The 22,268-nt window shown below is 38.1% G+C and overlaps 2 protein-coding genes across 2 annotated transcripts in view; both read right to left on the bottom strand.

Moving 5' to 3' along the window:
- Positions 1–150: 150 nt before the first annotated feature.
- LOC110949519 (acidic leucine-rich nuclear phosphoprotein 32 family member B-like) lies at positions 151–12,609 on the bottom strand. The gene is made up of 7 exons (XM_022191628.2): positions 12,440–12,609; positions 10,515–10,664; positions 7,064–7,186; positions 5,710–5,893; positions 4,815–4,909; positions 3,542–3,611; positions 151–1,638 (listed from the first exon to the last, which is right to left on the bottom strand). The coding sequence occupies exons 1-7, from the start codon at positions 12,491–12,493 to the stop codon at positions 1,562–1,564; spliced, it is 753 nt and encodes a 250-aa protein (XP_022047320.1). The 5' UTR covers positions 12,494–12,609; the 3' UTR covers positions 151–1,561.
- Positions 12,610–14,324: 1,715 nt separating this feature from the next.
- sh3gl2b (SH3 domain containing GRB2 like 2b, endophilin A1) overlaps positions 14,325–22,268 on the bottom strand; it is a 37,154-nt gene continuing 29,210 nt past the window's right edge. Inside the window, exon 9 of the mRNA XM_022191627.2 lies at positions 14,325–22,238. Coding sequence (XP_022047319.1) covers positions 22,042–22,238 — 197 coding nt within the window. The 3' untranslated portion in view covers positions 14,325–22,041. The remainder of the gene's footprint in view (positions 22,239–22,268) is intronic.

A 22,268-nucleotide genomic window follows, 5' to 3' on the forward strand; every position in this document is an offset into this window, starting at 1 on the left:
GGATTTTTTTTTTTTAATCAAAAGGCTGGGAAAGAACAATCCAGAATCAGGGTTGAGCGTTGCCTAATGACTGTCTGGGTTTTAAATAAAGTGAATCAAATGAAAGATAAAAAGAACACAAAAGGCGCGACAGAGAGAAAACGCCAGGAGCAAAATGTTAAGATTTTATTTACAAAGTCCGTTTTTGTATGCTTTTTTTGTTTGTTTTTCATTTAACTTACAGAAAGTAAAAAAGAAACAAGAAAACACAAACTCAACTAGTCAGTGTAAGTGTGAAGGAACAGCTGGATCTCTCTGAGCGGGAAGAAATGAAAAGAGGCAGAGACAAAGAGGGAGGCAGAGGGAAAGGGAAAGAGAGAGCGTGTCCCCAGACAACCATACAAAATTAAACAAGAAACAATTTCTCTGAAAAAATATTTCTTTTAAAAAGCTCTGTTGGCAAAAAAGAGAGAACACAGTTTGCCCTGAGCGCGCTCGGCCATGGGGGGGAGGGATGGAGGGTTGTTTTGGGATTTTTAGGAGGGGATCTCGGATGCTCGCTTGAATGACATCACAGAGCTCGTCCGGAGCACAATGATGACATCAGAGCTGCTGGTTCAGTCCCAGAGTGATGATGTCAGAGAGGGACATTGGGGAAGAAGGAATAGAGGGAAAACAAAAGTGAACGGGAAATAAGGAAATCAGAGGTTTGGTTATCTTTCATTATTTCCATTTACAGATGCCACCTTTGTGTATTTTTCTTGGGTTTTAGCTCTTGGGATGTTTTCTTCTCCTGCAAAATTGTAACATGAAACCCACACGAAAAAAAATAAAAACATTTCTAACACCGAATTAATTTATGACAAACTTTTTTCGGGAACGTGATGGTTCGCTATTTTTGAGATTTGTGTTTCAATTGTAAAATATAAATCTTGTTTCTAACCTGCACTCCCCTCTGTGACACATTTTGAGCTTATAATGACCGGTGATGCATTTCATTCTAACGAAAAGCAAGATTTTGGAGTTCAGCTTGAACAAATTACCATCACGTTTTTTTTCTTCTTACAGAGCGACACGGCTTGATGACTTTTAATCCTGAAAATCACAAAAAGATGCAAAAAAAAATTTTTTTATCTCTTAAGTGAGACTTTGCTTTGCCTATTTCTGGCCTTAAAACTGTGCTCGTAATCTGCTTTTTTGTTTAACATCACCTCGCCGTGTTTCTTTCCTGAGTTCACACACAAACAGAAGCCAAAAAACAGTAATGTGAGGGGGACTTTAAAGTGTAAGACTACGCTGTAAACTGTCATATTCCTAGCAGGTTTTGTTGCATTTTTGGGATACTTTAGCTTTTGTGATGAGGACAATCAATGGGAGTGAGTTTTGGATCAAGATCACGAAACATGACGCACTGAACGATGAACACCGGAATTTAGAAGTTAACGGAAGTCGTTTAGGTCTGCACTGGGATGAGACCAGCTTCAGAAAAGGGATGCAGTCCTGGAGTCGACCGAGCGGAGGAAGAGGGAGGCGAGCGTTGGTGGGAGGCGGGGCGAGAGGAGGGAGGGGTTCAAGAAGGTCTTTAATCATCATCCTCATCATCCTCATCCTCGGGGTCCCTCTTCCTCTTCTCTCCTTTGGCCGGAGACGAATCCTCGTCTGCAGAAGAGAGATCGAAGGTTAAACAGCGCCAGTGATATAACAACACAACCGATCTATTTCCTGGTTCTGATCATTTAAACTGACCTAAGCTGCAACTGTCCCACTGATAGAGTAATTTTTCAAACAAAAACTTAAAGCAGTTGCAGGATTCTTGTCACATATAGTATTATGCACAGGGGATCATCGACCTACACTGGAGTTCTGTTCCAAGGATCAACATCAGTCGATTTTCACCGTAATCGAGAGCTCCGGTAAAAATGTAAACAAAGCAGCTAGATGAATCACAATATGATTAGTTCTTCAGAAAAGTCATGAATACCAACGACTTTCATGCATGTCAGGAGTCATTTTACAAAAGATAACAGAATATAGCAACGGACTAATATTGTTGTTGATGTTTCAATGTATATTGTTCAGTTCCAGATTTACCTAATGTCAGTGAACATGCCATGTTTAGTTATCTGACCTCTGATTGGCTCAGAGTCAGTAGTGATGTGTGTGTCGAGAAAGAGAGAGCTGGGAACAGCGGCTAATTCTGGGGTTAAGAAGATATTTTAGCGTTGACTATGGCCCACAGTAGCCGGTGTGAAAGTTCAATAAATGACCAGAGAACTAGATAAAGTCTCACTCATTCATCACAGATGGGCAATACAATATGTTGCACTGTTTTTACAGCCTCACCGATGTTCGGCGGTGTTTCACCCCGTTACGAGCATTTCATCATATCTTATTTCACTTCCATGGAGATGGCTTTCCTTTTTCTTTGAAGCTCTGCCATCATAAGACTAAAGCTTAGGAGCCATAATGAAGGGCAAAAAGTTAGCGAATGTAGCACAATCCAAGGTGGCGTACAACCGGCAAATGTAAACAAAGCCATCTCATAGCACCGTGTGACGATGTATTTGTCCAGATCCGATGTAACACGAAGTGTTATAGGTCAATGATGTCGTAAACCGAGGATTCTCTGCATATAGTTCCATTATTTGTATTTTTTCCTAATAAAATCTGAATTCCTAATATGCACTTTACTTTACCTGACTTTTACATGCAATATTAGATAGATAAATCGATAGAAAGATAGAGAAATACAGTGTATTTCTACAATACTGCTGCTTCATTTCATCCTGGATCCAGACGTTGGTTAGCATGGTTAAAGTCTCAAGTTGCCATAAAACTACATTATTTATGTGAATTCAGAGAGCAGCAGCGCTACATCTGACTATGTTGAAGTTTTGCTAAAAAGACAAATAAATCAACCTTAAAAATCCTAAAGAATGCAACAAGCAAACCATAAAATGTTCAGTATTTTTAAACTCCCTGATTTAACCCCTACAAAAATTGATGTGTGTCAAAGTTACAGATATAAACTTTTTATTTAACATGAAAATGAAACATTTGTGCATGTATTCAAGACTAACTATAACTCTAAACTACTGTCTCCTTTTAAAATGTGCAGATCTACTGAATCTCAACACTCGCTGTAACTCACAACACCAGCTCACTTACAACTGTAAAACTATTCAGCCACTCAAGTTAGAAATGAAAATTATTCCTGAAGAACAATAACAATCCAAATACTACTATGACTAGCAATAAGTATAATAATGAAGTAAGTAATAATACGGAAAACCACACCCTGTAAAGTGACAGGATTGGTTCTTTGGGTTTGTTTCGTGTGAAACCTTGAAAGTCTGAATCTGTGTTTTGTTACCTTCAGTTTCAAAGTGGAAATATTTAGTCGTGGACTTGATGGTTTATTAAAATAGAAATATTCCAGCATAAGTTAAAAACAATACATTTTTACTGGAGAGAGTCATAAAAAAACAAAAACTGAAGAAAGTGAAGTATTCATTTGAAGAAATTTCACGATTTTAGGATTTAAGGAGCCACAATTACTTACCATCTTCCTCCTCATCTTCCTCATCCTCATCTTCATCCTCGCTGTCCAACTCTCCGTTGACCTCTCCGTCCTGCAGAGACAAATATGACCCGATTGTTGCTTCAAACCCAAACTCAGCTGACTGTTTAACATGAAAAACCGACTTTGTGGTTTGAGGCTCAAAGATTTTAAGAGCTTAGGAATCGCTGCGGAAGTGAGCAATTATTTATATTATCTACCTCCACGAAGGTGAACTACAGCTCATGAGCTAACTTCTAACAGGCTGTTTACACACGTGGATGCAAGAGGACGCAATCTAGATAGATACTTTATTAATCTCAAGGGAAATTCAAGTATTCAGCAGCTTACAGGCAACAACAAAAAGATACCAGATAAACAATAGCATTAAAGGTTAGTGTATATACTAAAAACTTGCTCTACAATACTATAAATAAACAATTTTATTTACAACTTTAAGAAGCAGGTTTGACTGCATGTTTTGGCAAGAAATGGCTGAAAAAAAGGGTGCAAAATCAAGACAAACAGAAGCGCAGTTTTCTCACAACATACCACAGGACCCGTACCGTCGACTGAATACACACCCTGATTCTTTGCATCAGACTTTTACTTAAATGAAGCTTTAATGAAAGTCCTCCAAAAATAGTAGCCATTTCTTCAAACACATAAAAAAGAACTGGCATCAAATTAACAAGAAGTCTGAAATTAGTGACTTCTGGCTGTTTGTTCCCTCACGGGTCACTTCAGTAGAGCTGGAATGATAATTTTCTAGATTCATTCTAATAAATGGTTAACTAGAAAAGCAGTCAGAGAGTGCAGACCTCCTCCAAGGATAGAGAGGAAAACAGGAAACCCATGCAGTAAACAATCATGAGCTGGTAAAAATTCAAAGTGAAATTAGATCAGCTCTTCCTCTTACCATAGTCTACATCCCCTCAAAATTTGACTGCCAGACTGCCAGCCAGCCAGACAGACAGACAGACGCCAGGTGTCACATAACCTCTTTGGCGGAGGTAAAAATGTTGATGAGCGCTTCCCAAAAGCCCAAGAAGACGACCCCGAATGCCTTGTTTAGTCCATAACTCAAAGATATTCGATTTTAAAAAACAGAGAATGAAAGTAACCAAAAAGTCTTCGCGTTGAAGAAGCTGAACTGCAGAATTTAGACGTTATTTCTTAAAAATATTGATCACACAGTCCAGTCAGCTCTTGGTCAATGGCAAGGTGGAGTACTCAAAGCTCAGAGTTGAATTTGACCTGAAACAAAAAGTCTCACCTCATCGTCTCCACTGTCGTCATCTTCATCATCATCCTCAGCCACTACGTCTTCATCATCCTCCTCTTCCTCCTCAAAGTCCTCAGATTCTCCCTCTGGGACACAGAAACAAGGACAAAAAGTATAAATAAAGAAAAACTCAAAGTATTTGCTGACAGCATGGCAAAAAAAAATATTTAAAAATATCAACAGGAGCTTCTTATTTTTCCGGTACGTCACGACAAAGAAAAGCAAAAACAGGTCTTAAGATGCTGAAATTTGTAATTCTTCATACATTTTTCACTATTTCTGCTCCAAAATGACCAAAATAACTAATAAAATATCAAAAATAATGGCTTATTCTTCTTCTGTCAGTCAACTAAGTGAATAATTAACACTTTTTTATGTTGACTAATAGTTTGAACTGGTCTGTCTGCAAAGAAAAGAAATTTTTTTAACTCGTAGCATTATCTAACCATTTCCGCTTGAAATTGACAAAAACAATAAGTAAAACATCATGAATAGTGGCTGATTCTTCTTCTCAGTCAACTGAACAATTAACACATTTTTCAGCTCTGATATATAAATGATGCAGAACAGAAGAGAGCATTTCTTTTTTTGCAAATATTTAACATTTTTTGATATTTTTGCTGATAACGCAGTCCAAATTCCTGTTGAATTTTAAGACCAAAATTACGAAATATAACAAAAGCAGCTTATTATTTAGTCATCGAATTAATAAACTGATTCATGATTTCTGCATTACTGTCATCTGACAAAAAAAAAGCAATAAATCTTCTTTTTTTTAGATGTTAAAATCTGCAACTCGGGAGACATATTTTCGCTATTTTTGCCAAAAAATAATGTGAAATATCAAAACAGTCATCTGTCAGTCAGAGCCTTGCTGATACTGAACCTTCATCTTCGTCCTCGACTCCGTCCACTTCGCCGTCGGAGTCGGAGGCCTCGCAGTCGTCGATGTCGTATCCGTCCAGGTAGGTGAGCTGAGGCAGCAGCTTGAAGATGGACTCCCTGTAGTCGGCCAGGTTGGTCACCTCGCAGTTAAACAGGTCCAGGCTCTTCAGCTGGGGCAACTTTTTCTGGTGGGATCAAGGCAGATGTTATTGGTCAACCATCAAATGTCTGATTTCAAGCTTCAAGCAAAATTTTTACTTTAGATGGAGGCAAAAAATTCAGACAGAGCTGCTGCACAGCACAAAAAAAATGAAGCGTTTTTTTAAGGTAAACCATGTAAACAGACTTCAGCAAACACTAAAAATTCAATTAAAAACTTGTAATTGTGCAGAATACGGGCGCTTTAAGAGACACAGAGAGCAACTTAATACATTTCTACAAACATAACAGTCAAAACAAGACAGAAAACCAACAAGATATTTAGATTTAGGAATCGTTTTGTTCATTTCATCTGCAAAAAATGTGAAAAAATGTCACCAATTTGATGATTTACAAAAAAAAAAGAAGATACTACAAACCACATAATTGATTAATTAAAGTATCGTTTCACGTGTACGAAAAAAGCTTTTTAAAGACGCTGAAATCAGCAACTCGTAGACATTTGTTCACTATTTTTGCCGCTAAAATGTGGTCAAAGCAATCATTAAATATCACAATAGTGGCTTGTTATTCTTCTGCCAGTTGCATAGTTGACAAATCATTTTAAGTTTCGGTTTCGGCAAAATGAAAAACGGCTACATTTAACAATAATTTCATTTAGCATAATTAATTAATCAGATGTGAGGCAGAACACTGAAGATTTAGGTACTTTTTTTTAAACAAGACAAAGGGAGTGTTTTTAATCAACTACTAGCAAAAAAAGCTACACTAATGTGAGAGAAAAAAATTAACTGAAGAACTCTTAACATCCTCTGGAACCTTTTTTGGTCCAGGTATGACTTTAGTGCCTTGAGACATATAGGGAACAATTTAATACATTTTCACAAACACACGAAGAAAGACAGAAAACCAGCAACACTTACAACAACATTCACTGGATATAGCTGCATTTAACAGTGACTCATAGTACAAGATAACAAAAACTAGATGCAAATAGGAAACAGAAAAATAAAGATGGAGCTACATTTAGAAACTGTTTTTTGCTTAATGTAAACTTTATATTACGCTATGACGCGAACATTTAATAGCATAATAGCAATAGTTTGGATTGTTTTCAACCAACAACATACAAAAAAGCTAAAAGCAACATTTGGGACTCATTAAGATCTTCTGAATGTTGCTTTAACTTCACCCACCAGCGGCTCCAGAGTGCTGATGTCTTTGAACTTGTTGCCGCTCAGGTTAAGGTGCGTTAGGTTGACCAGTCTCTCCGCCAGGACCTCCAGACCTCCAGATATCCTGTTGTCACTCAACTCCAACTGCAAAAAGACAGAAAATACAATCAGTCTCAGAATAAATCACACAAACTCGACAGAGAAGAACAAAATTGAGTTTTAATATTGTTGGTTGGACGTAAAAAAAATAATGTGAAGATGTTCATTTTCACTAAAAGATCCAGCAAATGATTATTTTCTTTACAAATCCACCTGCAGATTATTTTCTAAATTGACTGATGCTTTTTATTTACTGGAAAATGTCAATAAACAGGAAGTTAACGTATAAATTTCCAGAATTTAAGCCATGAAACTTTAGGTTGCTTGTTGTACCGAAACATCAATCCTTAAAATTCAAACATGTTACATTAAAAGCATATAAGGCCGCGTCTAAATATGAGTTCTATTATTCATTCATCTGACAATTACGATTTGATTAATTTTATATATGAAAAGTCAAAACAATTGCTAATCTGAGGAAAACGTCTTATTTTGTTTCACTGATTAGACACGACACAGAAAAGCAGCAAATCGCCTCCTTTTAAGATGCTCAGATCTGCAATTATGTGATTTTTTTCACAAATTGCGCTTAAAAAAACACTGATAAAATATCAAATCAATTATTTATTTCTATACGAGTCATTTAACTGATTAATAGACCATCCTATGACAAAAAAGCAGGAAATCCCTTCTACTGTAGACACTGACATCTGCACAGCATGATACATTTTTCACAGTTTTTGTTAAAAAAATGGACAAAATAATTCATTAAAATATCAAGAGTGGCTTCGTATTCTTCTATTTGTCAAATAACTGAACAATTGACACTTTTTCAGCTCTAATATTACAAATGTAGAATGTAGAAAATGTAGAAAAGCAGCATTTTTAATCTTTTTGCTGATAAAACAGCCAAAACTATTAATAAAATATCAATAGAAGCCTCCTATTTTTCTGCAACTGCTTAATAGGCCTTATTTTTATATATACAAAAAACCTCTTTTGAAGATGGTGAAATTTGCATTTCTTAAGACATATTTTTCTTATCTTTGTATAAAAACAGCCAAAACACAATAAAAACAGCAGATTATCATTATGTCAGTCAAATAAGCTCTATTTTTATATATGAAATTTGATACTCTTTCACAATATTTGCTTAATTACCAAAACAATTTATAAGATATAATAACGGCAACTAACAGTTCTTCTGTTGGTCATTTAATTGATTAATTGACTAATTATTTCAGGACATTTTCTCATTTTGAGACATTGAAATCTGCAACTCTCACTATGTTTGCTCAACAATTTTCATAAATTACAAAGACAAGTGCGAATATTTTTCATGAAGTTAAACTCTACAAATATTTGACATTCTGTGTAAAAAAAAAAACTAACATCTGTAAGCCATTTACACACGTGGACAAAATTGTTGGTACCCCTCAGTTAAAGAAGGAAAAACCACAATTCTCACTGAAATCACTTGAAACTCACAAAAGTAACAATAAATAAAAATTTATTGAAAATTAAATAATCAAAATCAGCCATCACTTTTGAATTGTTGATTAACATAATTATTTAAAAAAAAAAAAACTAATGAAATAGGGCTGGACAAAAATGATGGTACCCATAACTTAATATTTTGTTGCACAACCTTTTGAGGCAATCACTGCAATTAAACGATTTCTGTATTTGTCAATGAGCGTTCTGCAGCTGTCAACAGGTATTTTGGCCCACTCCTCATGAGCAAACAGCTCCAGTTGTCTCAGGTTTGATGGGTGTCTTCTCCAAATGGCATGTTTCAGCTCCTTCCACATATGTTCAATGGGATTCAGATCTGGGCTCATAGAAGGCCACTTTAGAATAGTCCAACGCTTTTCTCTCAGCCATTCTTGGGTGTTTTTGGCTGTGTGTTTTGGATCGTTGTCCTGTTGGAAGACCCATGACCTGCGACTGAGACCAAGCTTTCTGACACTAGGCAGCACATTTCTCTCCAGAATGCCTTGATAGTCTTCAGATTTCATCGTACCTTGCACACTTTCAAGACACCCTGTGCCAGATGCAGCAAAGCAGCCCCAAAACATTACTGAGCCTCCTCCATGTTTCACCGTAGGGACAGTGTTCTTTTCTTCGTATGCTTGCTTTTTGAGTCTATGAACATAGAGTTGATGTGCCTTACCAAAAAGCTCCAGTTTGGTCTCATCTGTCCAAAGGACATTCTCCCAGAAGCTTTGTGGCTTGTCAACATGCATTTTTGCAAATTCCAGTCTCGCTTTTTTATGAGTTTTTTCAGCAGTGGTGTCCTCCTTGGTCGTCTCCCATGAAGTCCACTTTGGCTCAAACAACGACGAATGGTGCGATCTGACACTGATGTACCTTGGCCTTGGAGTTCACCTTTAATTTCTTTGGAGGTTGCTCTGGGCTCTTTGGATACAATTCGAACGATCCGTCTCTTCAATTTGTCATCAATTTTCCTCTTGCGGCCACGTCCAGGGAGGTTGGCTACTGTCCCGTGGGTCTTGAACTTCTGAATAATATGAGCCACTGTTGTCACAGGAACTTCAAGCTGTTTAGAGATGGTCTTATAGCCTTTACCTTTAAGATGTTTGTCTATAATTTTTTTCGGATGTCCTGGGACAATTCTCTCCTTCGCTTTCTGTTGTCCATGTTCAGTGTGGTACACACCTTTTCACCAAACAGCAGGGTGACTACTTGTCTCCCTTTAAATAGGCAGACTGACTGATTATGAGTTTGGAAACACCTGTGATGTCAATTAAATGACACACCTGAGTTAATCATGTCACTCTGGTCAAATAGTTTTCAATCTTTTATAGAGGTACCATCATTTTTGTCCAGGCCTGTTTCATTAGTTTGTTTTTTTAAATATTTATGTTAATCAACAATTCAAAAGTAATGCCTGTTTTTGATTATTTAATTTTCAATAAATTTTTATTTATTGTTACTTTTGTGAGTTTCAAGTGATTTCAGTGAGAATTGTGGGTTTTTCCTTCTTTAACTGAGGGGTACCAACAATTTTGTCCACGTGTGTACATTTAATTTAAACAAACGGTATCAGCTCCACTATCATATTTGACAAAAGAAAATCAGAAATAGTTTCTTTTTAAAAGCTTAATACTGCAAATAGTTTCACAATACCAGCTTAAAAATAGCCAAAACAATTAATGAAATATCAATTTAGCAGCCTGCTATGTTTACACCAATTAACTAATTGATTAATCACCCAATTGTTTGCGTTCACCTATTACACATGACCAAGAAAAGCATCAAATTATCACATTTTAGAAGTTAGTACCAGAAATTTGCCGGGTATATTTGGGTGTAAATGCTTCAACACTGTTTGTGAGATCGGTTCTGTTACCTTTTTGAGTTTGTCCAGTTTGGGGATGTCTGCTACGCTGGTCAGGCCGACGTTGATGAGGCTGAGCAGCTCCAGGTTTGAGAATTCTTCTGTGATTCCTTCGATCTTTCCTACACTGGAGCGACAGTTATCCAGAACCAGCTCCTGGACCTGAGCAGAGGGACACGGGTCGGGTTAAAACAAGGTGGGTCACAGGGTTTTATAATCAAATTAAAGTAGATGCATCACAATTTTTTACATTTTAAGCTGCAGGTGAGCTGTTACTGACTGTTGGGACAAAACTCAGAACTCCGTTTCAAAATGACATCAATGATGTTCGTGGTGTCAGTATGAGTAATTCAAACAGTCATTTTACTCCTGTGAGCTGAAACAAAGATGAATCTGCACACGGGCAGCAGCGACAGGAAATTCCATTCGTTTTTCTTATGAACACATAAAGTCTGATCTCTAGATCACATTTTTTTTTTTTTGGTGCGTTCCACAGCAGAATGACTGACATTATTTGTGAACCTCAGGCCGAAACCATCTTTTGTGTCTGTATCTTTACATGTCTAAATGATTTACCTGTACCTACATGTATTTGCATAATACAATTATCATGACATTTTGAATTCTCTGATTATTCTTTTGTATTTTACTGAATTTGCCTTTTAATATTTTAGTGCTGTTTATTTAGTTTATTTATAAATGTTATCAAAAACTCATTGTTTTCCATCATAAATGGCAGAAATGTGCACATTCACTGTTCAACAGCAGCAAATCTCTGGACCTGCTTTTCAATTAACAGAACTGTTGCTGGTTCATTGTATAAATGATGACAGAAGTGTGATAAAATTCACTGCAGAGAACTCATCAGCTTCTTGCTGGACCGGATCCGGACTCTGTTTGTAAACTCCTAACACACGTGACGCTGCAAAGCTAACTCTCCTGCTAACTGCTAGCGTCCCCGCTGCTCTATTTCTCATCTCCCCGGATCATGAGAAGCTACCTTGACTGAAAACAAACCCGCTTCTTTGGAGTTTCTGGGAGTGATATAGACGAACATAGCAAAACAGGATGTACAAGTTAGCCACATTAGCACGCTAACGCTCACACGCCGCTGGCTACGCGCCTTTAGCACGTTATGAACACGGGGTCCGACTAGTTGCTGGAAAAGCGACGCTATAAACAACCTCGTTTGAGTTTTTGAAGATTTAACATAACTAAATAAAGGCTTTTCTAATAGGAAATAACTATACGTATTTGAACTACAATGCATTTCTTTATTTGCGTTAATATACGATTAACCACAAAGTCGCAGGTGAATTTTAACGCTTATTGCTAACATTATCTAAAAAAATTTACGAACTGAACAACAGCTATAATTTAGAAATAATTAGGAGATTTAAAAAATATATAGTGTTTTGTTGATTAACAAATCGTAAACTGGTGTGAAAATAGACACAATTCCTTTCAAACTTCGAAATATCGTAGATCCAGGTATTAGCCATGTCCGGGACACACGGATGTTGGTTTCAGCGCCGAAGCAGAAGGCGCTTTTAGGTCTTTTCACAAACACGAAATTCGTAACTAACTACTTAACAACTTGCAAGGCAGTTTTAATTAAAAATATCGCTAAATATGAGTGAAAATGAAAATTACAACGCGGTAAACAACTGCGTGACGCGATTGTTTACGAGCGATTAAACTACCGAGAGGGTAAACACGTCCGGGAGTGAACGGAAGCCTTCAAATGCAACTTATTACATCAATTTCCAGGTTTTACATCAGCTCGGAGTTGTACTTTAATCGCTAAATACGCATTTTGGCACTTTTGTGGAGCTGCAGACATGCTGCCATGTGCTCGCCTGCCCCCTACTCCTCCGGCCGGCCAAGTTTACGCAGTAACGAATCCCGTAAAAGCGAGCACAAAGCGGGTTACTCACCTCCGTGGGCGACCGGTGCCTCAGTTCTAACGAGACCCTCTTTTTCATCTCCATTTTTCTGTGGGTTCGGCGAGAGTTTGGGACTCTGCGATGCGGAAAAACTTGTTTCTCCTCGATCCTCTCTTCGGCATCAACACGCGGAGACAGTGTGAAGTTAGCAACAATGAAAACCTACGCGTTCCCGGTAGGACTTCCAAAATATGATTTCTAGAAGCGCAAATGAGACATTTTCTGGAAATGACGTGTCATTTTCACCTGACATATATCTCTTTGATACTAACTACATGTTTTCGACACTTCTATTTAGTTCAAATAATAATTTCTGTATGTATTACTAGTTCACTTCATGATTTTATTTTGAAGACAATACATTTAACTTCCGGTACGTTCCTATTTTCTTACGTGTAACTTGACGCAGCTTCACAACGACGCCGTGGCATGTGTGAAAAGTGGGTCAAGCCGTTGCTGCATTTAATTGTCCTCGAAAATATTGAAAGTGTTTAAAAATTCGCATCACAAATTCACCTCTAATTAAAACAATTTGCAATTTCCAAGCTTTACAATCATTCTTTGCTACTTAATACCAGTATTATTCTACTATATTGAAGAATATAGAAAATTAACACAGACCTCGATTTCAACGCGAGTTCTATAATCATTTAATGATTAAAGACTCAAACTGTATTGTCTCAGTTGTTTTATTTCCATTTTAACTCCTTATTTGATTTATTGTTGATACGTTTTGTTAAGCTCTTTTTGTTTTTCTTATTTTTTCGCCAGATAATATGTGTTTGTTTGGTTTTTAAAAAAGTATATATTTGAGTTTTTCAGGAGAACATGAATGTGTCACATGTTGATTTGTAAAAGGAGGGAAAAGCAGCATAAAGGAAATAAGTATCCGCAGCGCCACTAGCGGCCATTTAGGCTCATTACACACAGAAAAACAACTTCTGTCCATCCATCCATTCTCTCCTCACTTGGGTCGCGGGGGGTTCTGGAGCCTATCTCAGCTGACTCAGGCGAAGGCAGGGGACACCCTGGACAAGGCTGGGCAAGGCTACATATATAGACAAACAATCACACTCACACCTACGGGCAATTCAGAGTAACCAATTCACCTTAGCATAATATTTGGACTGTGGGAGGAAGCTGGAGTGCCCGGAGAAAACCCACGCATGCACAGGGAGAACATGCAAACTCCGTGCAGAAAGATTCCAGGCCCACCCCGGGATTTGAACCGGGGATCTTCTTGCTGCAAGGCGAAAGTGCTAACCACTACGGGACAAGCAGGAGTTGGCAGCCCAGCAAAATTTAATCAATTAATTATTAGTGTTATAATTAGCTTTGATCTTTTATGCTAATTTTGCCTCTTAGTATTTTAGTGTTATTTTTATCCAAACGCATTATTGTTATTATTTTAACTTTTATCCATTTGTTTGTATCCAACCACACTTAAATGTCAATGTTTCTCTTATATAAATCTCTCGCTGAATTGTGATTGCTTTCTCTGTTGTCTATATTAAAATATTGTTATATCTCAGCTTTCTGGAAGGCATTATACTAGGCAGATAATTGCATTTTTATTTAATTTATGCTCAACATAATGCTCTGTGAATATATCAAACAAAACAATCTTTATAATTAAAAACAAAAAAGCAGGACTTTTCATTGAAAAAAACTGTGTTTCTAACCTTTAGGGCCAAAGCTATTTTTTAATATAGACTCACATTTAAGTGTTGAATATGTGCAGAATTTCAAAATATAAGTGGCTGATTGTTGATGCAGTTCCACTTCTGTCCAGTTGGCGGTGCTGTAGCTCTGTTTACTACAAAACCAGCCACATTCTCTGCATGAAGAACAGATTGGAGTCTGGTTGTCTGCAGCGTGTCATCATAGTGTTAATTCTTTATTGTCATTACATTGTAGTTCATCTTCACGACAAGCAGTTATACATACAGTGGTCTTAGATTATATCGTCGTCCAATACGAGGAGAGCAACAGTTAGAGTTAGTATCACAGCGAGGTTTTTTCCACTGACCACCCCCACCCAACCAAAACCCCCAAAATCCCTCCACATCACACAGCAATGTTGTGACAACCGTCAAATATGCCACAGGTGCCCGACCAATAAATAGGACGCAGGAATAAATAAATAAATACATACATAAATAAATAAATAACCAAATGAATTTGTAAAGTCCATAAATAAATAGCAACAAGGTGTGTATACACTCACACACACACATATAGCTCACCAGGAGACGGCAGGTTCCATCGGCCAAGGGCTTTTTTTGTCTTTTTTTTTCTTACAGTCACAAGGCATACAGTAATATTATGTAACAGCCACGGTTCAGACCAAGACCACATTATTACAACCTGAAAATCAACCTGCAGACCGGAGATACAGTTTTTGAGAAATGTCTCTTAGAAGCAGTCCATTAGCAACCTAACAGGTGGAGTTAAACCTCAGCGAGTGGAGGTTTTTATACAAAGTTGCACGACAAAGGGAAAAAAAGAAGATCCAAAAATGCAAAGAAATTATAAATTCTAGTCATGTTTTGAAACTATATTTATGAGCCTGGATGCTTAGTGGAAACTAAACAATTTATTTTATCTCTTATTTAACGTTTTCAGCTGTGAAGACAACCAGAAGATCTGAGCGGATGTAAAACCACAATTTGACCAAGTAGTTATTAACAAAGCTATAAGTGAATTGCTATCTTGTGCTAAGCTAACTGGCTGTAGCTTCATGTTTACCATGCAGATGTCGATTTATTTCTCTAATCGGTTAATCATAGAAGCTGACAGTCAAGAAAAGGTTTTGCTTTTACTCATTTTGATTTACTGGTTGCCTCAAAGAATGAGGTTGTTCTCCTTGCTTTTTGTTTGTCTGTGTGTGAGCAGCATTACGCAGAAACTACAAGGTCAATTGAAACTAAACTTGTTGCCTCAGTAAACATTTTCCTAAAGAGTTTATGATCTTAATTGCTAGTTTCAAGTTTATTCCAATGCAGAAAGATGATCTTTTTGTAAATTATGGTCCCATTTAGCGGAGAATAGGCAATAATGCAAGATATGCTTTAGGGCATAGCTACCTTGTGATTGATAAGTCGTTATCATTTGTGCATGTTCAGATCTGAGCCAGATCCAAGATTTTAAAACAGTAGTTTACAAATCCAATAGGTGGCATCACAGTGACTACATGTATGTTTTACATGTTGTTTAGTTGATGCAGCACAAGAAACTTTGTAGCATTTGATTTGGCATAAAATAGAAGACCGTATTACTGGTGGATTCTTGCATCATGTCACCCATCCATCCATTATCTGTACGCCGCTTAATCCTCATTAGGGTCACGGGGTGCTGGTGCCTATCCGAGCTGACTTAGGGTGAAGACGGGGGACATCCCGGACAGCTTGTCAGTCCATGTCAGGGCTACAAATAGAGGCTAACAAGCACATCTTCTAACCACCAAACCACTGTGAAGCTCGTAAAATTTCATATGTAACTTAAAATGAGAAATATGGAGGACATCACCTATATTTATCAGCGCCTGAACATAAAGAGAAATTCATTCTTATCAGGTTTAGCCCAAACAATGGGAGTATTTCTGTTCTCAGAGCTGCTGTGAGAACTGAAGCTTCAGTCTGCAGGTGCGGCTTGAAATGCAACACTCGATCCACCAATCTGAGAGTGATGCTGAAACCAAAACTCAGGCAGGGAACATGGCCGAGGTCTGACTCCCGTTGAGGTGAACGGGGATGGTGGAGGGTAACACTGTACAAGTCCCTCATTGAGGTTAGAATACATGTCGCCATAGAGGGCAAATCAGCACGAAAGAAAAGAACAAACATAGAAAAAGAAGAAGAGCGAAAAAATAAATTAAAACATTCGAGAAAATTAAAAATGTCTTAAAGCACTTTGTAATTGGAATAAGAGCGCTATATGAATATAGCTTAAGCAGGTAAAAAAAAACAATACAGTAATCGAACAACAGAACTTAAGAACAGCAGTTAACTTAGGCTCACTGCATCACAAACAAAAGCCAGCAGGACAAACATCTCCTCCTTTTGTTTAGATCTTTAAACTTTTTTTTTCCTTTTTTCTTTTTTGGAAAACCATCTCGAACAGCAGATGTAAAGCGGGTCAGTTGCATGCAGCTCACAGACTTTCCACAGGCGGACTCCAAAAAAAATCAGGTTTTCAGACACAGAAGTCACGGACGAAATAATTTAAAAAATAAACAAATAAAAGGAAAAACTGAACACAGATGAGCTCCAAACCCCTGACAATTACAACAACCTGAAATAGTTACAGAGCAGCAGAAAGAATGAGAGAGGAACAGAGATTATTACCCAGTTTACTGCAGTTGTGATTGTATTGTTGTTATCATACATGTGCTTTGGCAATGGAAGAGATGTCTGAGCAGATAGATAGATAGATAGATAGATAGATAGATAGATAGATAGATAGATAGATAGATAGATAGATAGATAGATAGATAGATAGATAGATAGATAGATAGATAGATAGATAGATAGATAGATAGATAGATAGATAGATAGATAGTTTTCCTTAAGTCATCTCTTCGTCTTATTGAAACTTTCCGTCATAATTTATTGCGTTTATATTCAGTGTTTATTGACATTTAATGGAAAGTCTTTAATTTCTGTGACCAGCCTGAAACTTCCATTTTTATTAATATTTGTGTCCAAAAGAAACATAGCTTTGAACTTTTCAATCCTCTAATGAAACACTTCATATCATATTTTGTTTGCTTCACTCGTGCCTCGTGTCTTGTACTTGTGGATTGTGGACTGGCTCAAAAAAAAAACAAAACAAAAAACAAAGTACAAAGTACCCACATTCAACACAGGATATATTGTTCAATAGATACTTCATAATTTCTCAGAAGAATATTTTTAGTTATGAGCTAGCTATCTTAACCTGATGAGGCGGCATGGCTCAGTGGGTAGCGTGGCAGTCTTGCAACCCAAGGGTTGCCGGTTCGATCGTCGGCCCGTTGGGCTCATGTCGAGGTGTCCTTGAGCAAGACACCAAACTCCTGATGGGTCGTGGTTAGTGCCTTGCATTGTAGCTTCTGCCATCAGTGTGTGAATGGGTGAATGTGATGTATCATGTAAAGCGCTTTGGATACCTTGCAGGTATAGTGAAGCGCTATATAAATACAGGCCATTTACCTGATGAATCCTAATTTACCTTTTTTTTTTAAAACTAATTTAAACCAGAATCTATAAAAGTAAACAAACAAACAAAATATCGGAAAATGAACTTTCCGATTGTTCTTGAACTAATCACGTGTGATGTGTATGGTTACGTCAGGAAAATTATCCAAATCTAAGCTAATATGTAATTTACAATCAAGTTACTTGACATGCCTCATTTTAAATTGGTTTATTCCACATTCTGGAAAAACAAAACAATTCTGTTCTCCTTGACGCAACCAAAATTCAGCTGTGACCATCAGTCACCTGAAGTGACTTAGTCCTGCAGTCTGTCCAACAGCCAGCAGGGGGCGACTAGTCTGGTTGCAGATTGTACGGAAGTCAATGAGAAAATGCCCGAACTTCTCACTTGATTTGTTACCTCAGTAAACATTTTACTAAAGAGTTTTAAATTCAACAACTTTTCAGCTGAACTGCAGGCATTGTTTACATGGAGCAGAGAGGTTCTGAAACATTGTGGAAAATGAAATCAGTTCTTAAATAGAAATCAGAGATAGTTGAAATCTCCCATGTTTTCCTCTTGGTTTTCTCTCTATATTTTAATAATTTCATTTATGTGTTACATTTAAAGACGTGGTATTCATTACTCAGGAAATAAGTAGTCGGTTCTGCTCAACTCAGCATCCCCAAAGTGCACAAATGTAAAGGTCAGTTGGTCAGTCACATCTGGCTCATCAGCTATGCTAGCACAGATTCCTGCTGATATTCAAGACATAATAAATAATGCCTAAATAGAAAAACCCAAAGCTTTTTAGAGGCTTTAAGCTGCCAACCATGTAGTTTTTAGTTTCATTAAAATGAAAATGACAGCAAGAATTCTATTTACGTGACTGATTTTACATCCCGATGTTTGCTAATTCCAGCAAGACATGACTACAATATGCTGCTCTCTGGACTTGTCAGACATTTGAGCTTCTAACGTTGCAAACTGGCTGCCAAATTTTGAATCCAACTCTTAAAAGTTCCACATCTGCATATGACACTCCCTGTCAACTTGTCTTGCAGGTAAAAAGACTCAACAAGCTCCAACTTTAAACATGTGAGTATATTATTTTTGAAAGATCAGTCCCACCCCATCAGGTGTTTTACCTCCAGGCTGACCAGCTTTCAACTTTACTGCAGGTGGTCAAAAAATAAATTGTGGGTACTGGGATTTATGAATAGTACTGAAGAGCCTTTAACAATAAATAACAATCTTATAAGGTCACACTCCTTCATACTGCCTTTGAAGAATACTGTCATTTAGTTAGGTAGCACTTTGGTAGAGTAACAGTTGCAGTCATTGTACCAGCTCCACTATATACTGTACGTGATGCATGCTCCAGGGAACTAGTTTAGCTTATAGTTACCACCAATACTGAGTGCTTCCTAACACTAAACTAACTGTTTGAGTATTGAAATGTGATTTATCCCAAAGACTTTAAAACAATCAACAAGAGCCCACTCTCTTTAGAGCTTCGTATCAAGACCAGACAACAACAGACAGCCTTTTCTGCTGGAAAATTACCAGCAGTCAGAGGTTTTGGACAAAAGCACAACTTATAGCATTAGCATTATAGCTAAGGCAGTTTCGCAGTCTTATATATCACGCCGACGGACGCAGAACATGCAGCACAAGACTCCTGTTTTTCCACTGTAATGTGAAAACAGATTAACACTGGAGGTGAAGACTGGTACTGAGATTCTAGAAATGTCTGTAAGTCAGAAAACGTTCAAGTTTCTGGAGCGTTTGAAAGGTTATACTGAAACTCCACACTATGAACGACATACTAAATATGTATATATCGCTGTGCAGACAGTGCCTAAAAAAATATTCACTGTGCTTGGGAGTTTCTCTCTTATATTGCTTTTCAACTTTAAATCACAGTCAGTTTTGGGGATTTTTTGACAGGAATGGACAAAAAAAGACCATTTAAGTGCAGTGAATGCATCTCAATGATTGTAGTAAAGACATCTGTATCTAGAAGGTGAATCAATACACCTGGATGTAACTACAACATGAAGACCAAAGAACACTCCATAAAAAAGGCTTCCAAGTCACTGAATATCCCTTGGAGTGCAATTAAATTCATTATTAAGAAATGGAGGGAATGTGGCACATGTGTAAATCTGCCTGGAGCAGTCTGTACTCAAAAAGAAAGTGACTGAGCAAGAACAAGACAAGTGAGGCCACCAAGACACCCATGACTCCCTCTGAAGAGGCACTGATTCAGTCATTTATTTCAGATTTTATATTTTGAATGAATTGATGTTACTTTGTAAAACTTTTTTATTTTATTTTAACATAAAGCAGTCCTTTTTTTGTAAATTGAAATGGCCTTGATTCATTGTTAAAAAACAACAAAAGGAACATCCTTTGGAGTGGAGTTAAATCTATCAGTAAAAAAATGGAAGGATATGGCACATGTGTAAATCTGCCTAAAGCAGGTTGTCCTTAAAAAGTGATCGACCAAGCAAGAAGACACCAAGAATAGAGAGAGGCCACCAAGACTCTCCCTGAAGCAGGACGGACTTAGTCGGTTTTTGACGTAATATTTTTGAATTTGTTGATATTACTTTGAAGAGAAGTTTTTTTTTCTTATTTTGACATGCAAGAATCCTTAACTGCCAAAACACCAAAGTGACCATGATTCAATGTTGAAAAGCAATAAAAGGGGTAAAAAAATCCAAGGGGGGAGAATACCTCTTATAGGCACTGTACTTTTTAGTGAATAAAGCATAATGGGTATCTTTTCATTGTCTTTACCTCCACTAGCATCCGTTAGCTTGATATCAGGCAGAATTCTCAACTCGGTACACTTTGTTTCCATCTCAACCTTAGACTTAAACCAAAGAGTAATGGTCATTAAGGCCTAGTTCACTACTGCATTGAATTGTGGGATATTTATGCCGGTATAGTGTCCAGTGCTTACATACTGTAATATTCTCTCAGAAACATTGAGCACTTTGCGTACAGTAAGTTCATAGGAAGGCATTGGAACTGAAAACTGGAACTGAGTATCGACAGCAAGAATGTTTTGAAGGTTAGAGAATTTGGTCAAAAACTTTCTGTGTATCGTGAGGTCACATTGGAATGTCTGCTGCCTTAATGACACCGCAAATATTCAGGCAAATCCTACTGACAACAGGTTGTGTGATAACAGCAATCGATAAACTGTCCACCAACTGCTGTGTGTCCTACTTACATGGCCAACCTGAATAGATGTCCAGACAGGTTTCTGAGCAAATAAAAGTTCTGAAAACAGGAATTTTACCACTGTTCACACGGCCCTGCATGCAAAAGCCACAAATAAGACGAGTCAGCAAGCACCTACTCCACACAGTACACACAAAACACTGTGAATGGGTAACTTAGTTTAGTATACAGCGAAAAACAAGCCTCTTTTCCTCTACGCAAGGCTTATCAATTCACCAAGCTGGTGGTACGTTCTGTTCAGTACAACAGACCTGTGCTGCTTACTGATGAGTTCAAAGAGTTTCCTGACCCTCAAACGGTTGAAATTTCCATTACAGGACTAAGCTTATTGCAGGTACTGCTTTACCCCAGCAATGCACTCCTAAAACCTGGATTTCACCCGGCGTTCTATCACTTGAATTTTTTCAGTTTGGCTGGTTCATGCATGCAGCCGCTGAGCTGAAATTCTATGCAGAGGATTCTCGGAGAAAAAGGCAAAGTATGTTACAAGAAGAGCTAAAAAAAAGAGGGCGAGGTATACTCGAACGGAAAGCAGAAGGGTCTGACGCCCAGCTGTAGCTCTGGATCTGTACCGAGTATGGAGCCATGCTGAAAGGCAGTGCTAGGCAAGGGAAGAGGACAGAAAGACAAAGAGAGAGTACGAAAGACAGAAAGTGGGGAAGACTGTGACAGCTGCTTAGAAATCTGAAGAGGAGCACAGGAAAGGAAGGCAAGTCAAGGTAGAAAAGATATTCCAGGGAAAGAGAAAAGTAGGAAGAGAGAAAGAAGGAAAAGCTGTCAGGCAGTTGCACCGACGGGCAGGAATTTGTGCTGGCTTGATCATAATAGAGTAAGAAGAGGTCGAAATGCAGACACATACATGCACGTACATATACACCGTGCCTTATGCAAGTCTCCAAAGCCTCATTGGTATCCAGTGCTGCCCGGCCAAGCACCGACTCCTCTCGGCTTGCTTTAATCCTCACGCTATGATCCTCATGTCCTTCCCTTCTTCTCCTCTAATCGCTGCCCCGTCCAGTCCGTTTTGTGAAAGCAGAATCGCACAGAAGCACAGAAGAAGAAGAAGAAGAAGAAGTAGAAGGAGGGCGTGGTTTGTTGTTTATGCAAATACAGGCTGTTTTCGGGGGGTCAGTCGAAGGGGAAGAGGGCCGGGTCTGGGCCTAATGAGGGAGCGGAACCAGGATATCCACGTAGTTGATGGGGAAGAAGCCCGACTGGCCGTTGATCATTCCCTCGTACCAGTTGTCGTCGATCTGGTTGGTCAGGGTGATGACGTCGCCCTCTTTGAAGCCGAGCTCGCCTTCGTTCTCCGGCTCGAAGTCGTAGAGCGCTCGGCAGCACGGCTGGTCCATCGGGGCTGTGAGGGGACAGAAAGAAAACATTAGGT

Source organism: Acanthochromis polyacanthus, chromosome 23 (assembly GCF_021347895.1).
Source record: "Acanthochromis polyacanthus isolate Apoly-LR-REF ecotype Palm Island chromosome 23, KAUST_Apoly_ChrSc, whole genome shotgun sequence".
Lineage (NCBI taxonomy): Eukaryota > Metazoa > Chordata > Actinopteri > Pomacentridae > Acanthochromis > Acanthochromis polyacanthus.